The sequence below is a fragment of the Sorex araneus genome, chromosome X (assembly GCF_027595985.1).
Source record: "Sorex araneus isolate mSorAra2 chromosome X, mSorAra2.pri, whole genome shotgun sequence".
Classification (NCBI taxonomy): Eukaryota; Metazoa; Chordata; class Mammalia; order Eulipotyphla; family Soricidae; genus Sorex; species Sorex araneus.
In genome coordinates this window covers 240,770,101-240,790,079 of record NC_073313.1, presented here as the reverse complement: position 1 = coordinate 240,790,079, position 19,979 = coordinate 240,770,101, and the positions used below count along the sequence as shown (strand labels likewise).

At 40.0% G+C, this 19,979-nt stretch overlaps 1 protein-coding gene across 2 annotated transcripts in view; it reads right to left on the bottom strand.

Moving 5' to 3' along the window:
- The window catches only part of CCNYL1 (cyclin Y like 1), a 45,967-nt gene that overhangs the window by 13,374 nt on the left and 12,614 nt on the right, over positions 1-19,979 (bottom strand). The window contains exons 2-7 of one of the 2 annotated variants that reach the window (XM_055121038.1): positions 14,955-15,029; positions 12,854-12,888; positions 7,439-7,539; positions 3,606-3,641; positions 1,515-1,566; positions 333-452 (exon numbers count right to left, since the gene is read on the bottom strand). In XM_055121038.1, the coding sequence (XP_054977013.1) occupies positions 333-452; positions 1,515-1,566; positions 3,606-3,641; positions 7,439-7,539; positions 12,854-12,888; positions 14,955-15,029 (419 nt within the window). The remainder of the gene's footprint in view (positions 1-332; positions 453-1,514; positions 1,567-3,605; positions 3,642-7,438; positions 7,540-12,853; positions 12,889-14,954; positions 15,030-19,979) is intronic. The other variant, XM_055121039.1, reaches the window with a different exon arrangement.

The following is a 19,979-nucleotide window of genomic DNA, read 5'->3' as shown; positions in this document are numbered from 1 at the left end:
TTATGATTTAAAAATTTTTTTTCCCAGAGATTTTGGACCACACCTGGTGGTGACTCAGGATCTACTCCCAATTCCATGCCTGAGAGTCACTCGTGGCAGTGCTCAGGAACTGAACTGGGGTGGACCGTATGCAGGGCAAGCACCTTATCTTACCCCTCTACTATCTCCTGCCCCACAATGATGAAGTCTGAATGCATATTCCACTTGGATAGTTTTTTCTTAAAGCAATTCCAATGATCCTTTCAAGAACTTATTTTTATTTGAACAATAGACCATATCCTGCATAAGACCAGGAATTTCTAAAGATGTTGTGAAAGAAAAGAAAATCTTACCAAAGTCACTATTGCACATTCAGCGGTTAGCTGTGCAGCACTAAAAAGAGTACGGACAAATCTGTAAATAAATTTGTGCTCAGGGTCATGCTTAAAGTATTCCTCTGGAACCTTTTCTTGCTGAAAGAAGAATAAACATTATAAATACCCATTGAATAGAAACACAAGAACTCTAAAGATAGCAAGTCTTCACACATGTACCCACATTCCCCCGAAAAACTAATTTTTCTTGGGTGACAAATCTTTCAGTCTTTTAAATATAAACTGGAATCTTAAAATACCATAATGATTCACACCAGGGATGGAGCCCAGTGACAGAGTGCATATCCCTCATGGAAGACACATGGGTAACTGATCCTTGGCACCACGAGCATGAAATCAAGTAACAACCCCACGGAGATTCAGTACCAACCACCATTCATGGCAGAAAAATAGAGGCAAAAAACTCAGAAAATTTATGCATGTTCCTTTCCATCTCCCTGCCTTCTAGAATTCTATCCAAATGTAAACTATTTTTAGGCTCAAAGTCTTGTTGATTACCATGTGTCACACTTTTCTATAATCGACTTTGGAAACCATTTCAGTTTCCTGTACCACAAAACTCTAAAGACACTGCTTGTCCCACTCAGTCAGCAGCCACAGGTGGCTCCAGAGAACCTGCAGATGTGGAAACACTGTCAGGACTGAGTGAAAATATGGTTTTCTGAATTCTTTTATATAGAGGTTTTAAAATTCTGAATTAAAAAAAAAAAAAAGAAAAGGAAAAAAATTTTTCTACTTGGTCCTCCATTTCTCTCAGAGAGCCTGGCAAGCTACCAAGAGTATCCCACCCGCATGGCAGAACCTGGCAAGCTCCCTGTGGTGTATTCGATATGCCAAAAACAGTAACAAGTCTCACAATGGAGACGTTACTGGTGCCCGATCGAGCAAATCGATAAACAAAAGGAAGACAGTCTTCCAGTACTACAGTGCTACTTGGTTGCATTCTACCTTAGCTCAAGATGCAATACAGTCCTTACTGTTATCTCCCTTATATAACACTTTTTGTAAAATGACTTGATCATTTAAAGGAAGATGATTCAGACTTCAAGCTGGAGAGAGTAATTTTTTCCTAGTAATTAATCTCAAAGTCAACCAACATGCAGTAAACCCAACTACAACTTTAATAAAACTGGCACTTACTGTGAGTGGATGTGATCGCTCATCAAAAATATCCAAGGATCTATTTGCATCCCTATAAAATAAGAATGTGCATTTGAAAGATTAATTCAAGAAAAGTTCTCTTAGTATACTATCTACTGGAAGTAGAGAGGGGGGAATGAAGGGGTCAAGCTTGATTTTCAACAAAGCAGTTTAACATTTTCTTTTGCATTCTGGTCTGATGACGATGACTCCCACTGTAGCCCTCAGCAGTCACCACAGCGATGCTGGGGGAGAACCCTGCGGGGGGCCAGACACAGTCCCCAGCATGCAAGGCGCATGCTCCAGCCCTTCTCCCTGACCTCCTTCCATTCAGCACATTAACTTCTGTGAAGTGGTTTCTAGAACGAGCCATCAGAGTTGCCTTGTCAACCATGATCCTCCCCCTCTCAGGCACCATCAGTAAATCAAGTACATTTTTGCTTGTCTAAAATCACAGTGGAACACAAGGATATTTTATAAAGCAGTAATGGTGGGCAGGAAAGCCTTAGAAACTTTAATGAATATGAAGAGGAGAATCGTTTTTCCTTTGGCTCTCTATCAACTTATCATGCATGCTAATTTTAAGTTGTGTATATTAAAAACAGAATTGTCGTTATTTTTCAAAGGCATCGGGCCATTGTTTTAAAGCTCCCCCGCATGAATACATTCTGTTCACTTACATAAGCACTGCTTTTCCAGTAGGATGGCCTGTGGGTCTCTGGAATTCTCCTGAACCTTCCTCAGGAGACCTCTGAAGTCAAAACTACTCTTATGGGAATGCAAATACAGGCTCTGCTTTGGCACTGTTTTCAGATTTGCTGTCACTCTTAAGAGCAAATGCAGGGCCCGCTGCTGGCCGGAGCATGAAGCTAGGCAGCGGGACCCAACTGTACTGTTCGACTTTCTACTCTGCACTGTTACCATGTGTATGTAAGAAACCTTTCTGCTCTACTGAAGAAGTCCTGGATAAAGCAATAAAAAGAATAGTGTCATTAAACCCTGAGCCTCCTTTTACATTTTTGGAAAGGGTAAATAGAAAGTAGGCACTAAGCATTTCTGCAGACTGCAGTATTGCTGTGATTCAGCCACTTTTACAACCTTCTACTCTGAGCTTGATAGAGTCATGATATTTTGTTTTTAAAAAGTTTTCTAGTAGACTAGTGACTGTACATGATGGCTACTCAATACCCCTATTGCAAACCACAACACCCAAAAGGAGAAAGAGAGAACAAATTGGAATGCTCTGCCACAGAGGCAGAGTGGGGTGGGGGTGATGGGATGGGGGGGGTAGGAGGGATACTGGGTTCATAAGTGGTAGAGAATGAATACTGGAGGGATGGGCTATCAAACATTGCATGAGGGTAAAACAAGCATGAAAATGTGTGAATCTGTAACTGTACCCTCACTGTGACTCACTAATTAAAAAAATCAATAAATTATAAAAAAAAGAAAACAAAAAAAAAGTTTTCTAATAAGATTGGTGTTGATAGCAATAATGTTCTTGACAATGTATGAAGAAATGTGAAGCAAATGACTAATGTATAATATATTATAAAATCAAACACTGGTACACGACCCATACAGTAAGGAAGCTCATCAGTGGTATACTACAAATTCATTAATAGGACTTAAAATACCACTGAAATTCACTGAGAAACTTTCAGTACAGTATCAGAATATCAAGGATTATCTTTGAAGGTTTTAAAATTACCCCTTTCCCAAAAGATACTTGCATCGGACATGACATCATATTATTTCCTCCAAAGTACTTACTGAGGAGATTGCAAATGACAAAAAAGTAGATACAACTATCAGCTTTCTTTCATTAAGTCAGATCTTAAAGAAACCCTTTTTCCGCAGACAATGGGTAATTTTTAAATTCTCGATTTAAATTTCTAATACAGTAGATATCAACATAATTCCTGTAAACATACTTTTGGGGATATTCAATAACTTGAGTTGTAAAACAAACAAACAAAAAAGATTTACACTTCAATATTGTACTAAAAACACTATTAATACCTAACACTAAATGGGTTACCTTGCAAATTAATGAGCTAGAATAACAAGACATGTTTAAAAAGTGCTCACCTGTTCTTTATGTGGTAATATATTGCTAAGGTCACACTGTGGAGGGAAAAAAAAAAAGTTTGTAACAATTCATTTTATCATGGTAGTCCTGAAGTCCACATGGGTGCTGCTTTGGGTTTGATTTTTTGGTTTCTGGCCAAAAAAGAAGACCCCAAGTGTTAGGTGATATGCTATCTGAAGATTTGGTTGGTTAACAAAATATATGAATTATTTATTTCCCTTGTCATCTGATTTCTACCCACGGTACCATTCATCCCGTACAGCATACCTAGTTGTACACATGCACACATTTAAACAGGAAAGCAGTACTGTGCTTGCTTTAAAAAGAGCTGTTTGGACTATTCTTTCATTAGCTTTAATTTCACTATCCATCTACTTACCAATCCCCATGACTTTCCTAAAAATAAACTGCAGATGTGTTCTATATATTTCTTACGTATATATTTTTTGGATATACATATCCAAAAAAGGCAATCCAAAATCAATTTTATATATGAGAAAATTTAATAGCAAATATATGTATCCACAAAATCAAGTGTCTACTATTATGATATACTAGGAATATAATACACAATATGTCTAATATTTCTACCCTGAAATAAAAGCAATGCAAACAATGCAACAGAATAATACTAGTATACTAATGGCAGGAATTTTCAAATTAGAGGGTATGTTAATGAACAGATATAAATCCTCATTCTCTACGTTACTAAATTCCTACATTATTCAGAGATATTATATGCAGATGTTGCAACAAATGAGTTCTGCTGATTAAGTTATGCAGCTGCTCTTTACCTTCAGGGTCTACGACAAAGCTCGAAATAACTGAGGGAAGGCAAATCTGAATTTCTAAGTAGGTTTACAGGCTACTAGCACGCGTAATAAAGCCTTTAGAGTTATTAACATAAAGATGGATACTTCTATAGTGCTTCAGCTTCATCTTCAAATTGATTTAAAGTCATAAAATTTAAAGTTATAAGCTGAAAAGGACTTCTGGACCTTAAGTAACATTTAATTCAACAACTGACTTTACAGGTAAGGGACGCCGGGCTTCAGAGTGACTCGCTCAAATCCCGCCCAGAATCAGAGCAGTTCTCTCTCTCAGCCGCCTCACGGAAGGGGCTGTCAAAACTGCTGGCTGCAACCAGAGACAGGAAGCATCTCCACCTGAGAGGCTCACGGCTGAAACAGTATCAGACCCACCACTTGGGTTGCAGCGCTGTTTTGAATGCCCTCGAAGGGGTTTCAAAGGTGCAGCCAGGTTTGCAATGAATGAGCGAGGGCTATGAGCGGATATACCCAAGATGCTCTCTCTGGACATAAAATCATGCCCCACCTTCTTCCTCCACTTACCAAACAGAATGCATGTGCTCGAAGATGTTTCGGGAAAAGTTGCCAAGATGATTTTAATAAGCCATCCACCCCACTGGGAACAACAGACCACTACTCCAAAATAAACACTTTCCACAATCACTCCTAAAAGCCCATCTGTCCTATTAATCTTTTCAGTAACGTTTTATTTTACCAGAAGTAAATGTACCGAATAATCATTTTTAAAACTATTCGAGCAAAGTCAAATTTATTGGACTGCCAAAAATTAAACTAACTTGGGGGGAGGAAATAAACTACTTTTCTGAGCATGATTAAACTTGAAAACTAACTACATTTGAATTGATACTGAAACAACAGTATCTGCCTCTTTTTCCTTTGACTTTTGAATCACACCTGGCAGTGCTCAGGGCTTACTCCTGGCTCTGTGCTGACAGATCACTTCTGGCAGTACTTGGGGACCATATGTAGGGCCAAGTCAACCACAAACAAGTATCTCTCCAGCCCCCAAAATTTATCAAATAAGTTGGGAATACTGGCAAAGTGAAATAGTGTTTTTTAACCCATGGATTTAGTGTCTTAGCTGAATAAAAATATTCAAATAAAAAATAAAAGTTCTGAGGCAGGATAGACAGGGCATGGATTAAAGTTTTTGTCTCACATGCAGCCAACTCTGGTTTGATTTCTGGCACTGCATATACTCCCCCTGAATACCACCAAGAGTGATTCTTGAGCACAGAGTCAGGAATAGCCCCTGAGTACCACTGGGTCCGGCTCATACAACAAACAAAAGTATCAACTACTTGAAAGGTGCTAAAGCTAAGGACTTCAGCTTTGTTTGGGGGCTCAGTTTTGGCTAAAATGCATTTTGTCAACTGTCCTACGTGACAGAGAAATGATTCCTTCTAAGATGGTGAATTTGTTCTTTTTAAAGGTTATTGTCTTTAATTAAAGCTCTTTCTTTAAGAAAGAAAAAAAAAGATGACACATTAGAAACAAAATGAAGCTGATTAAAGTTTAACACTGAAAAAGTAAATTAAGGGTTAAGGACACTGATATTTTCAAGTGGCACTTCCCAAATTCTGCACTGGTAAACACTCGTACTGCAAGGAGATGTTAGTAATGCTCCGTGGGCAGCCCAAACACATCAGGAAGCTCAGCATTTTGCTCTCTCTCTTCTCCTCTCGCTCTCCCTTGAATCAGCCCGAAAGGCATTCTTAGGATGTTCTGTTTAGTTTGGGTTTTTTTTAGAGCACACCCTTTTTGATGCCTGAGACACACTCATGGTGGTGTTTGAGGATCTGGCCGGAAGCCCCCGCCTCCCAAGCACGAGCTATCTCCCCAGGCCTAACGTACTCTGAAAGTGCATTCCCAACTGTGGACTGTGAGGTGCTCCCAGGACTTAAGGAACATGTTTGCCCTAATTATCAAATCCAACCAGGGCTGTTTCCAAAATGTCATTTTCCCCTTTTCTCCTCTCTGTCTTTCTTCTGTACTATGAACTGGCATCCGTTCTGGGAGCTGTATACACATGCCTACATAAAATTTAACATTTATCAACTAAAACCTCAGCTGGACACGTTTCATACATAAAGAAATAAATTAAGTTTAAAAATTTGTTCCTTAAAACTATCTTATCAATTTGCCACCCTCTTTGGAGGATAGGAAGGAGAAGTGACTTTTCATACAGAAACAATAAGTAAGGGTGGTGGGGGAGTATATAATGAAAATCTGGCAAAATCCAATTAAATTGATATTTAAAGATATATATGTTTATATATATATATATACACATATTAAAGATAAGGGCTGGAACGATAGCATAGTGGGTAGGGCGTTTGCCTTGCATGCGGCCAATTTGGGTTCGATTCCTCCATCCCTCTCGGAGAGCCCAGCGAGCTACCGAGAATATCCCGCCCGCGTGGCAGAGCCCGGCAAGCTAGCTGAGGCGTATTCGATATGCCAAAAACAGTAACAAGTCTCACAATGGAGATGTTACTGTTGTCCACTTGAGCAAATCAATGAGCAAACGGATGACAATGGGATTAAAGATAAAAGTGCAAATGCAACCTGGTGCCAGTAGGGGACATGCTGTTCCTTCATTCAAGAGGAGCTTCCCAAGTAGCAGTCATTGTGTAAGACCTACAGCAGAGAATTTTTGAATTCCCGCCCCCTTCTCCCCCCATATATTCAACTAAAAGCACCTATTTTCCTCATCATGGTCAATAATATCTTAATATCAGAAATGCAACAAAAATGAGGTATACTTTTCCAGGGATTTCTTATTTGCTAACTGGCTTTTCCTTCTACCATGCACTCTAAGATTAAAATGGAAACTAAAAATTCATATTTAGATCCTTGAAATCAATATAGAGTTGACACCAGTTTCTAAGCCCTGATCACTGGAAAGGACAATCAAAATGACTAAAATGACCACGTATGTCTAGGATATTTTTAGCGTAAGGGGTCTGTCACTCAGCCTTCGGCAACCTAGTTGTACTCACCATTTTATTGTGGTTCTAAGATTAGGCTGGCTGACTGTGCTGTCATCTAGAAATATTGTTGAGCATGAGCTATACTTTTTAGTAAGCTGCCCTGGAGATACCTGAAGGGGAAGGGAAATAGAAGAAGTCACAGTAAGTTAAACCTAGAAAAGTGTGTTTTTTCCTTGGTTAAAATGTCAAACGATAAAGCATTAAGATTTTTCTTACACTCCATGAAATGCGGTGTGAGATCAGGTGCAGCTCTACGGGAAACCCATAGTGTAATGAGATATAAAATGCTGCCCTGGATACAGTAGCTATAATCAAACCTAGGTATAATAAACTCCCTTTATAACACTTTAAAGTTTAGAAGACGGGTTTTTACTTAAGTAATAAAATGTTCTATTCTTAGTATTTGATTACAATAAAGCCCGATGATTTACATAAGATAGTGACACAAGAGCATTTTGTTGCAGTGAATCACACTTCTAGTTAAGAAGAGAGCGAGACACATGACCCTAGCCAAGCCACAGGCATGTACGGCTGTACGGCAGGGTGCTCAAGAATGAAACCAGCGGGCGGCTAGGTCTCCTCCTTGCCTCAGCAAGCTTCCTTTTCAACAACCTCTAAAATGCCTTTGCCAGTAGCCACAAAGTCCCTCTCTTTCTGCACACTTGCAGATGACTAACTGGTGACGTGATACTAAGCTGCTTGCAGGTATCCCTCTAAGAGAGTGAGCTTCTGGGGGCAGGAGGGAGGTCTACTCCTAACTCCAGTAGCTGTGCACAAAGGCTGGAACAAATCATGAGTACAAAAGGGTTTCACATATTACTTATCGGTTACATTGGAGAGGCAAATCTTGCCACACACAGATTCATGAGATTTTTATTTGCCGTAGTACTAGAGAGGTGACAAGGAACTTTATGAGTCCCTCTAGAGAATACACTCTCTTTAACACTTTAGAAGTATCCACTTATTTGCCAAAGTTCAAGAATGCAGCCATAGTCAAATGCTAAAACAGACTTAACTCTGGTAGGATATTCTCTTCCAGTAAATGTCTGGCAAACAAATTCAAGTCACTGTAAGAAGTCAAAATACTAACATGCAACTTTAAAGAATACCAAATTTAGTGTTTCTGTTTTTTTAAAAAACAAATTCAGGTAAGCCTTCCTTCCTACTAATATAAAAGTTTAACCAAGCTACTACTCTCCCACTAGTCGATACTTTTTGAAATCCAGAGCAGTAAAGTCCAGAGGCCAATTATCAAATATCCCATGTGGTATTTGCTTATTTCATGTGTTTTACTGTGAAGTCACTTATTCTAGAACGTCATCTTTTTTAAAAAAAGCTTCATACTACTTAGAGAACTAAATTATCCCTGAAATTGAAAATTATTTTATCTAAAACTCTGATGTGCTCCTACATAATTCAGGTAATGCTTAATTTATTCCAGAATTTTAAAATAATATAGCATGAAAAAAATTACCTCATTCAATACCTTTATTCTAAATGGATAAAGGTCTCTTAAGGTCACTACTGTTAGGGCATAATATGACATATACTAAACCAAAAAATCAATTCTATCAAAAGCCTATAGAATGGGGAAATTAAAAAAATTAGGAAGGAAACTATCAAATATAGACTAGCTGGTAGGACATTAATATTTGCTTCCAGGGCTGGAGTGATAGCACAGGGCGTTTGCCTTGCACGCAGCCGACCCGGGTTCAAATCCCAGCGTCCCATATGGTCCCCTGAGCACCGCCAGGGGTGATTCCTGAGTGCATGAGCCAGGAGTGACCCCTGAGCATTGCTGGGTGTGACCCAAAAAGAAAAAAAATTAAAAAAAATTAATATTTGCTTCCATTTTCAATTTAAAATATTTCTGAGTGCATACTGGGTAGATCTTTGAAAATATTAAAGCATTAAAAAGTGTCAATTAGGTCTTACAGTCCTACGGGCACTGCCTTAGTGAATAAACTACTTAAAGCCTACCAGTCAGATCCAAAAAAAGGACTCCTTAAGTCCACCCTATGCTCTACATTTCAAACTTTTCAGTGTCAAGGATCTTCATTTCATCAGAGGGTGAAAAACAGACACCTTCCAGCAGGTTACTTTGCCCTCATCTTGCTTGAAAATTTAAGACAGCAATCTATAATTAAAACTAAAATTGCTGGCTCACTGCCTCAGTTAATTATACCAAACAAACAAAGTATGAAATGCAAATACTTAATTCAAAAATTAATTTTAAAAAATAATATCAACTGTATAGTTCTAGTAGAAATCATTTCAGTTGGTCATTAGATCAGACAATATTTAACCTTATTAATTCACCACTAATGAGAAGCTAAATGCATGTCTGTAATCTTAAGAAAAGGGAGTTATTTAGAAACTTAGTTACAATGACAAACCGTAGAAAATAATCATACCTGGCAGTCTTTGAAGTCATTACACAAACCTTATCATCAAAGGTGGAAATCCTGCGCCATGCACGGATTTTCCCTGTTTTTCCTACTATACTTTTATTTTAATCTACTTTTATTTTAATCCATTAACAAAACTCTTTCCTCTGCCCTTTTACACAAGTCAAGTTTTTCATGTTTCCCAACACTCAGCAGCTTATAGTAACTAAAAAGTTTCAAACACTTTACACGTTAATGAAAAACTACTTACGTTGCACAATAATGAAACAATACGCTAAGACTGTGGTTTGAACAAAATTCTTTGGGGTGTGCAGGGGTGATTCCAGGAACTATCCCAGGCTCAGTGCTCAGGAATGACCCCTGGCGGTGCCTGGGGGGCCATCTGCAGGACTGGGGATAGAAATGGCTTCCCATGCAGGCAAAGCCTTAAGCCCCAATACTATCTTGCTGGCCCTTAAGAGAACTCGGAATCAAGGTCTTGCAAGAAAGGGAAATACATCAATCAATTAAAAGCAAAAATACTATATGAATCTTAATATGCTGCATTAAAACTTTTATACTTAAGGGGCTAAAGCGATAGCACAGCGGGTAGGGCATTTGCCTTGCACGTGGCCGACCCGGGTTCGAATCCCAGCATCCCATATGGTCCCCTGAGCACCCCCAGTAGTAATTCCTGAGTGAAGAGCCAGGAGTAACCCCTGTGCATCGCCAGGTGTGATCCAAAAAGCAAAAAAAAAAAAAAAAAAAAAAAAACCTAAAAACTTTTATACTTAAACTTTCAATATAGATTCTAAGTTTGAGTAAATGTGGTAGACTGCAAGTATTTCCTCTCCGCCTTTCAAAGACTATCATCATGTTAAAAATAGGCATTTTCCACAAAGGAAAACTCTCCGGAGCAGGGCTTCTTATACTTTTCCCACTTGTGGCCCCTTTTCTGCTGGAGAAATGCAACATGGGCCAGAAACACCTCAGATTCATTACATGACTCATTACTGAATTTTGTTATTTTTGGGGGGGACACACCCATCAATACTCAGGGGTTACTTCTGACCCTTCACTTAGGAATTACTCCTACCAGGGGTTGAACCTAGGTCGGCTGCACTCAAAGCCAATGCCGTATCCTCCTCAGATTAGTATTCTTCCTAAATAAAACTACTTCCCTAAAAATAATTTAAAAAAGTGAAACAAGATTAAAAGGAAAAAAAGCAGGTAGTTTTTAATGTCTGAAAAGACTAGATATAAAGGTGTTGACAGTGACACAGAAGAACAAAGGAAGCTGATCTACAGCCCTCAGTGACGCGGACAGGACCCAGGAAGCCAGAGCATCTTTCAGAATCAAAGGCAGGTTCTGAACGCAGAAAGCTGAAGTGTGGTCCTAAATTCTTGCCATGAAGCTCAACACGTCACAATTCTGCTTACTCACAGTACTTCAATCAGCTTTTAAGACATAGCCAGGGCCCGTCACACAAGAGGGAAGCCTCCAATAAGTGAGTGGCATCAAAGTAGGGAAAAGGGAATGATAAATGTGGTAAAATTCTGGAGCAAATGAAAAACGAAAACACTCTCAGAAAAATGAGGAACTACATCAGTGAAATAATTAAATACTTTTAAAAAAATGACACCTCTCTAAATTAAAAATAAGAGACACAAGTAGATGAAAGGAGAGTGAGAGGATAAAGTCTATGAAACCCCAGGAAGCAGAACAAAAGAACAAAAGGGAAGAAAAGGTGAAGTCCAGACAGGAATATTAGTCAAGGCAGTGCTTTCCCGAAGTGGACGGTACCACCCTGGCGGGGCTGGAACAATCCAGGGGGTGATGGGATCTCAGGTGCAACTGGGAGCGCTCTGTCTTCTCAAAGGATGTAGATTTCCAGCAGTCAGTAACAGAATGCAGTTTCAGAAAACCTTTTTTCTGAAAAGGAGTCAGTAGGTAAAATACATTTGGGACCCTTCTCCCTTAAGAAGCCCAACATGCTAAAAATAGGATAGTGGGGAGGATGGGGACAGGGGGACAGAGGAAACATAAAAGAAAAAAAATCTCACGAGGAAGAGAGATCATCTACTCCAATAAGACTGAAACATCCACACAAAACCATAGCACGAAATTTCAGAATCCCGGGGTTAGAGAAGGCATCAAACGATTTTCAGAGAAAGGACTAGGCAAGGGAAAATAACTATAGTTGGTTGTAATTCATCACACCATGTCAACAGAGTTAAGAGCATGGACTTGCAAAAATGAATTTCAACTCAGAATTTTATACTGTATCATACAGGAATGCATCAAATAGAAAGCTTCATCTTGGAAAACTTGTGCCATGTGCCCTTTCTCAGGAAAATGTGCTCCAGTAAAAGGAAGTCTAACAAGGCAGAGGAAAACACAGAATCTAGGACAGAGGGGATCCAACACTAGGTGGTAGCGATATGAGATTCCAGATGGCTTCAGCTAGCTCAGGAAAACAGGCACAGAGCAGACCTAGGGAAAAACCAGCTCTAAGTTGGACTAGGATGACAAAAGTCTGGGAGGCTTATCTCCAAGGAAAAAATGAGAACAGATGTGCAAATAAAATATTTTCAATAAAATACTTCTTATAGGCATGTGACAAAATGTTACATTTGGGTGAGAAGGGAAAGCATTTAGAAAAAAGCAGGTGAATACAATCAAGAAATTTTTTTAAAATTATGAAAGCAGGAAAAACAAACGGAGCTACTTAACTGCATTTGTCTGTATGAGATAATAATAAAAATAATATAGCAAAATTAAGGCAGAACTTTATACCATAAATAGGTTACTGAACCTTAACTTAAATGTCAAACCCCTTAAAGAATTCATTTTTACCTAAAAATGAAAGTCCAAAACTTTCCAGCTACATCTGATAATGAGGAAAACAGTAGAGAATTTAAAGATTGGAGAAAGAGGTCCACACTAATTGTATAGAGTCCATTATGTAACTGTAGGAATCATGGCACCATTAATCATTCAAATTACAGACTTCTTATATTTCAACTGTTTACTTACATGGTTTAAATGGTTGCTCTTCCGCTTTTCTCGCACTAAGAATAAAAAAAAAATTAACCGATCAATTCTGACACAAATGTCATAGGAAAATAGACTTGATAATTATCTGATATATTGATTACAATATGAAATTCCACTGTATTTTTAAAATAATTTCCATCAAAATTTATCACCTAAAGCACCTTGTAAAAATGAGGTTCATGAAGTAAAATCTAAAAAAAAAAAAAATTCTCACATTCTGACAACATAGGAGGGGAAATGTAGAAGAAGATGTAGACAGGTCAGCTAGACAGTGATGGATGTGACCAGACCTTTGGTGGCAGGTATGATGTGGGATACTGATTTGTCAAGGTGTGAAGTTATAGTTCTGAGACTATATAGGTATAAATCAATCTCACCTCAATTAAAAATATATTGTTTGCTGTGTTGCGGGAATCAAACTCAGGGTCTCACATATGCAAGAAAAGAACTCTATCACTAAGTTAAAACTCTGTCCTTCCCCAAACTTTTGAACCTAACACAAATTTTAAATTAGGTACAAATGACTCTACATGACCAAAAAGGGAGGGGTGTCCTGTGAAAATTAGGGAAGGTGAGCACTTAAGATGACAAACTGTAGCTATTACATATCCTAACTCTTAGTGGTATTCTTCTGAGTCTACATTCATACATAGTTTACTTCAAATTGTGAAGATTCAACTGCTGACAGCTTTCAGAACCTGGTACCGGCCAGATACTGAATACCCTGGAAGCATCCTGAAGCATTTATTAGCAATCTATTAAAATTACTTAAAAAAAATCAATGGGTCTTTATACAACTTAAAAGTAACCTACCTTAAGTTAATATTAAACTGGATTTGCTAACCTAAATTAATGTCTCTATAATATACAAGATAATTTTTTTCTAACAAAAGCCAGAAGAATCAAAGTTCCAGAGAAGGTTGGGGTGAACACTGACCTTCACTCCCCATCACCCTAACCGTCCCACCACACCCCCACCCCAACCCAAATTCAAGACAGGAATCAGAGGCACACATTACCTACAACTGGCGAGCAAAGGGAGGGGACAGCCTTTCTTAACTGTCTCCAAAGTGTCTATGAGCATCCCATAGCTCTGGAAGAAACTGAGAAATAGAGCAAACCTAACCAGAAATCATTGACACGAGACCAAGTACACACACTAGGAAAACGTTAGTATAAGCAGCATTCTACTTTTCAATGTGCTGCATGACTTCAAATCACATGGACCCATCACCTATATTCATACTGTCGTGATCGACTGGAACAGCTTCATCACATATGGTTATAAAAAAGTAGGCAAGCATTGCACGCGGCCGACCCGGGTTCAAATCCCAGCATCCCATATGGTCCCCTGAGCACCGCCGGGAGTGGTTCCTGAGTGCAGAGCCAGGAGTAACCCCTGTGCATAGCCAGGTGTGACCCAAAAACCAAAAAAAAAAAAAAAAAAAAAGTAGGCAAGCAAAAGTAGCTAAACTCCTCCAGTTCTGATTGTCATCCTAAAAGAAACAGGACACAGGTAATGCCCAATGCTGGCCACACTGAGGCTGACATCCTGGGACCCCCGGGGCATGTCTGCACTGACACACCCATGCATGGAATTACATATGTGGAGGGGAGAAAATTTTGAATAACTTAAAAGTTCAGAGTAGCATAAATTTAGATATAAGATCGTCTCGTTTGGTACTGTGTAAAATGCAATCCATTTCATGGATTCAATCCCTGTACGATTTTTCAGTTTAGGTCTAGTAAAACCTTGAAACCTCACTTTGACCTAAACCCTGTCATCCACCTTTAAGATGTGTGCTCTTTGTAGAAAGGGAAATATATTTAGAAACAGACCACATCAAATCATGAGGTCAACAATGTCGATAAAAAAAAAAAGTGGCAAGATGTTTAACTGTCCATGAGTTATCAATAAACAGTAACAATTAAACGAAAGTGCATTATCACATATTAAGGTAAGTGGATACACGACAAAGCAGAATAATTTAAGTCAGTGTTAATATTCTTAATAATTTCTATTATATACAAAACAAAAATAGTCGTGTCACGCTTTTTCTCAGGAGGAAAAATATCTTACCATCGGTCTGTGATTTGCTGAGGAAGATTGTGCTTGCCCTGGGGTGATCAGAAGGGTTTGATTCCAAAGCTAAGTCTGTGAAGGAAGAAGAGGAAATGTTGTGAACATGGGGTTAGGCAGGAAAATACAGAATTTTAAAAAATAGTTACACATCAATTTTAACAGATAGGGAGAGTTTTAACTAATAATAAAAAGCCAATTTTAATAAAGGGAACAAAATTAAAATTTTGAGGTTACAAAAATTCTACAAGCAAGTTATATTTTTTAAAACATCCTAGATTTAGAGAAAAAAGAAACCTGTCTCTAAATAATCTCTTCAACTTTCAGGTGAATGATGTGCTGTCCCTCTCCTATGTATATCAGAGTTAGAAACAGTCACCTCTTTTATGCTGCTATTACTAGAACATTCCAAGAATGGCCTTAATAAACAAGTTATGCTATAGTCCATTACTTTAAGGTATCCACTAAGATTCAAATATGTCAAAAATAATTTTTGACAAATGCTCTTTAAACAACCAAATGCCTAAAAATTCTAGCCTTATTCAACTAATGAACTCAGTTAATTGTGGTTTACTTGAGGACTCTATCACAGCAGATTTAAGGTAACTGCATAAAAATTTAATGTTGTAATGTTCTAGGAACACTCTCCATGGGGAAAAAGTACCTTTTCAATTTTGCTCTCAACTTCCAAAGCTAAATTCTCATTTCTTTCTTCCAAGTCACATATTTGTAATTTAAATAAGGGCAGGGCTGCTTAAGAAAACCCACGTCAAGATAAGTCTGCTGCTAGCATTCCCGGCACAAAGGTAGGTGAATATTCCAGGCAATACAAAATATGTACTTGAATTTTCCTGAACTGCCACTAGATGGGATCCAAAGGCACCATGGAGAGAAGGGGAGGGAAGGGAGGGGAGGGCAGGGGAGAACTGGGAGACGAATCCAGCCGGTGGCTTAGAGCACCTCCCTTGCAAGAACACGCCCACAAATTCAAATTTCCCAACGGCCAGTTGGCCAGATGGGCCGAGCACCATCCTGGCACCTCAGCTGCCTGTGGTCCCTGGTGCTCCCAAACAATTTCTGGCCACACTTCAGCCAAGGGTGTGCAGGCACTACAAGTGAAATGATGTGTGCACATCAGGACCAGGAACTGCAAGCCCCAGCAAAGCACATATGTTAGCACTGCAGTAAATCTGGTGGGTGCCACACCCATTAGCTGTATGCCACAACTCAAGGGCGCACACTCCCCAGCGAGCACGTGCAAATCACGAGGAGCATTGAGGACAAATGTGCAAGCACTACAATCTCTCTCTCTCTCCCTTTCTCTCTCTCTCTCTCTCCCCCCCTTTCTCTCTCTCTCCCCCTTCTCTCTCTCTTCTCTCTCTCTCCTCTCCTCCCCCCTCTCTCCTCTCTCTCTCTCTCTCTCTCTCTCTCTCTCTCCCCCCCTTTCTCTCTCTCTCCCCCTTCTCTCTCTTCTCTCTCCTTTCCTCCCCCCCCCCTCTCTCTCTCTCTCTCCCCCCCCCCAACCCTGCCTCCAAGCATCACAAATAAAAGCAAGGGGTAGGGGTGGGGTGGGAGACAGGGAGATGGCTCAAAGGGCAGGAGCTCAGGGCAGTCTCTGCAGCACTGCCGGCCTCTCGCACGGCACAGCTGGTGTGCGTGCCCGTCACCACCACCACAGCAGTATGGACAGCCATAAAGGGAAGGGGCTTGGGGAGGAGGAAGAAAGTTAAAAAAATAAATATATCAACTCATTGAAAATAGATGTTTTTAAGGGCAGAGGATACAGGGGTTAAGGTGCTTGCTTTGCACATACTGACCGCCCCCCCCACCCCCAACCCAGTTCAAATCTTTGGCATATATAAGGTCCCAGGTGCAGAGCCAGGCCTAGTCCTCGAATACTGCCGGGTGTGGTCAAACAACAACCAGTAGCAACCAAGAGCTTTTGAAAAAGAGAGCTGGGCAGGAGAGACAGCACAGAAGGTGGGGTAGGCATGGTGCCTCCAGGAGTGATCCCTGAGCACTGCCAGATGTGGCCCCAAAACAGAATGAAGAAAAAGAAAACTACCCTAATAGTCCTTGATAAAGTCCATCTTGAAGTTATTTAACCAATCTTACAAGAAAGCGAACAAAGATAGCGGTTGAAAATAGTCGTTTTTGTACCAAGGTCGAGAAAAGGAAGTATTTAACCAAATCTGAAGTTAATAATGGCTCTACTTTTTACAAAAGCAGGGGTGGGGGGTGGGGGGAGGGGGTGTGGTGCTTGGATGGTTAAAAAAAAACAACGCTCTATCCTTGACTCTTGGAGAAATAAAATTGTACACTGATTTTTTTAAAAAAAAATTGTTCTAGCAGTGAAGACTAACTCAACATTTCGCAAACTCATGTACCTGGAATCTTTTTCTCCCCAAGTAAACAGAACCTTATGTGAACTTCCTGGTACAACAGGAATCCGAACCATCCATTTTAACAATACAGCCAGCACTAGAAATTTACATAGCTAAACCAACTGCTTTGTTCTGCAGGGAAATTCCCTGCATTTGAGTTTATTAATGAATCTTCTATTCAACATTTTTATGTAAAAAGGCTCATTTTAAAGTTTTTCCACATATTTGAAAAATGAGATAATGTTAGCTATTTGGAAAAATGAATTCAGTTCTGCAGTACAGCAGAGGCTTTCACAGCTGCCTCTACCCCAAAGGCTGCCATAAGGATTCATGACTTACTTCCTACCTTAGTTCTTAACCTAAAAATGTATGCAGAAATAGCCATATGATGTATTAGTGTCTATGGCATGATAAATTTTAATTAGCAACTTTCAATGTTCAGTCCGGGAAAATGTCATACCAAAATCAAAACACAGGCACATAAACTGCCCCAAACCAGTGTTAGCTACTATGAATATAAATATAAAAATCAAGAAGGCTGGGGCTGGAGCGATAGCACAGCGGGTAGGGCATTTGCCTTGCATGCGGCCAACCCGGGTTCGATTCCCAGCATCCCATATGGTCTCCTGAGCACCGCCAGGAGTAATTCCTGAGTGCATGAGCCAGGAGTGACCCCTGTGCATCGCCGGGTGTGACCCAAAAAGAAAAAAAAAATCAAGAAGGCTGAGATAGAAACAAAGAACAACACAGGAAAAAAGCAAAATGAGTTCCAAGTGATAAGTAAACATCAGGTATTTCTCCTACCACAGGGCTGCCCTTGCAGCAGAGGGCAAAGGGCAGCTGTACTCCAAGGTATCCTTCCTGCAACCCCTCCGTCTCCTGCGTGGGCCCCAGTCTCATGGCCTGTCCCCCATTTACCCGATTTCCATCTATGCCCCCTTTGGAATATCCTGAGGGTCCAGACAGGCTGCTGGAGGCTCCTTAGCTCATCTGGAACTGTCAGATGCCCCCACGTGTACAAGTAGGGGAAAAACCTGGCAAGCCAGACCAACAGATGAGAGCAAAGCAAGATGGGTTCTGAGAAGACCGTTTGATTCCTAGGTTAAGTAGTACTTAATTTATTCCTGGCACTCATTGCAAGGAAATACATTTAATTTTAAACTAATCTGAGAGAGTCTGTTAAAGAAAATCAACTGAAATGACCTCGCTAATTAGTAATTAGGATAATCACACTAGAGTCGGGGTTAAATAAAATATTGGCTCATTCCTTAAACATGAGCAGAAATTTTCAACCCATAAGCTCTCAACTATTGCTTGCATTTTAATTGCTTTAAATATTTTTTTAAAAAAACGGCTCTAATCAATATACAGCTTATAAGCTATTATTAGTACGTAACATTACTGCAGCATATATTGTGTAATGGATAGATACCCAAACCCCTATTCCTGGGTCCTACACCTGGGGTTTAAGAGTCTGATTCTAATCTTACATTATTAGCAAATGTTTTTCCTATGTACAGCTATTGATTTAAAAGCATATGCATGGGATATATACATATATATGGGATACATGTATATGGGGGGGGGCTCCCAAGCAGTGCTCAGTAGGTTCAAGAGTCCCATCATTGATTCTCAACCAACGAGCTGTCGGTTCAGTGCAGGAGACCCCAGACACAGTGGTACACAGGCTATCCCAGAGGTGCTGTGGGCCTCCATCAGTGGTACTTGGGGGCCTCTATGGCTGCACCCAGTGATGTGTGGGACACAACGCGGTGGCGGGACTTGAACTTGGTTGGGCACTACACTAAATCCCGGCCCCCTAAAGAATATATTATCTCTTCAAAAGTGGGATGATTTGAGCAAGAGAGACAGGTCAGGGCCCAGTGCGTCCACCTCAATTCCTATGGAACGGAGAGTCCTCCTGTCCCTGGATAAAGCAACACTGCTGGGCCCAGCACAGACCTGTTCGGCCTGCTTGGTTGATGATCGAGGGAGTGACCGCTGACCATGAGCATTGAATGGAGGCCCCCCAAAACGAAAAAGTGTGATGATGACCAAAGAATCAGCCTTTTTTTCTGGCTCAGTGAAGAAGGCTGAAGCTGCTTTCTCTCTCACACTGAATCCATCAGTGCGAATCCGTCAGTGTAAAATACTGCCAGCAACAGCACTGTAGTACTGAAACAGGAGCTGAAGAAACCTCCCTGTAGCTCTCCTTTTCATTTCTTCCGCAGTTTGGCCCTTTTTCCACAGTTAGCGTGCAATTTCCGCTTTGGGGAATTACCTGTAATTTATAGTATTGTACCTACTAGGGACATAATCTCAATTTGCATGAGCTTTTCAGAAAATATTAATATTCTAAAGCACAGAATTTTCTATATAACACAATTTTTGGTAAAAATACAATGACTACATTGCAATTTTATAGACTACTGAAGCCATTAGATGGGAAACTCACTTTCATGCACAAATAGAGTATTTCTGTATTCTCCCCAATGTCTGAGACCATGTTATGGTGTGGACCAGCATTCATCAACCAGGGCCCAGACGCTGGAAGGAGAACCACAGGTGAAAATCCCGTACATGGGGAGCACGAGACGAGTAGGGACAAGGAAGCCACAGGAACGAAACAAGGTCAGAGGCT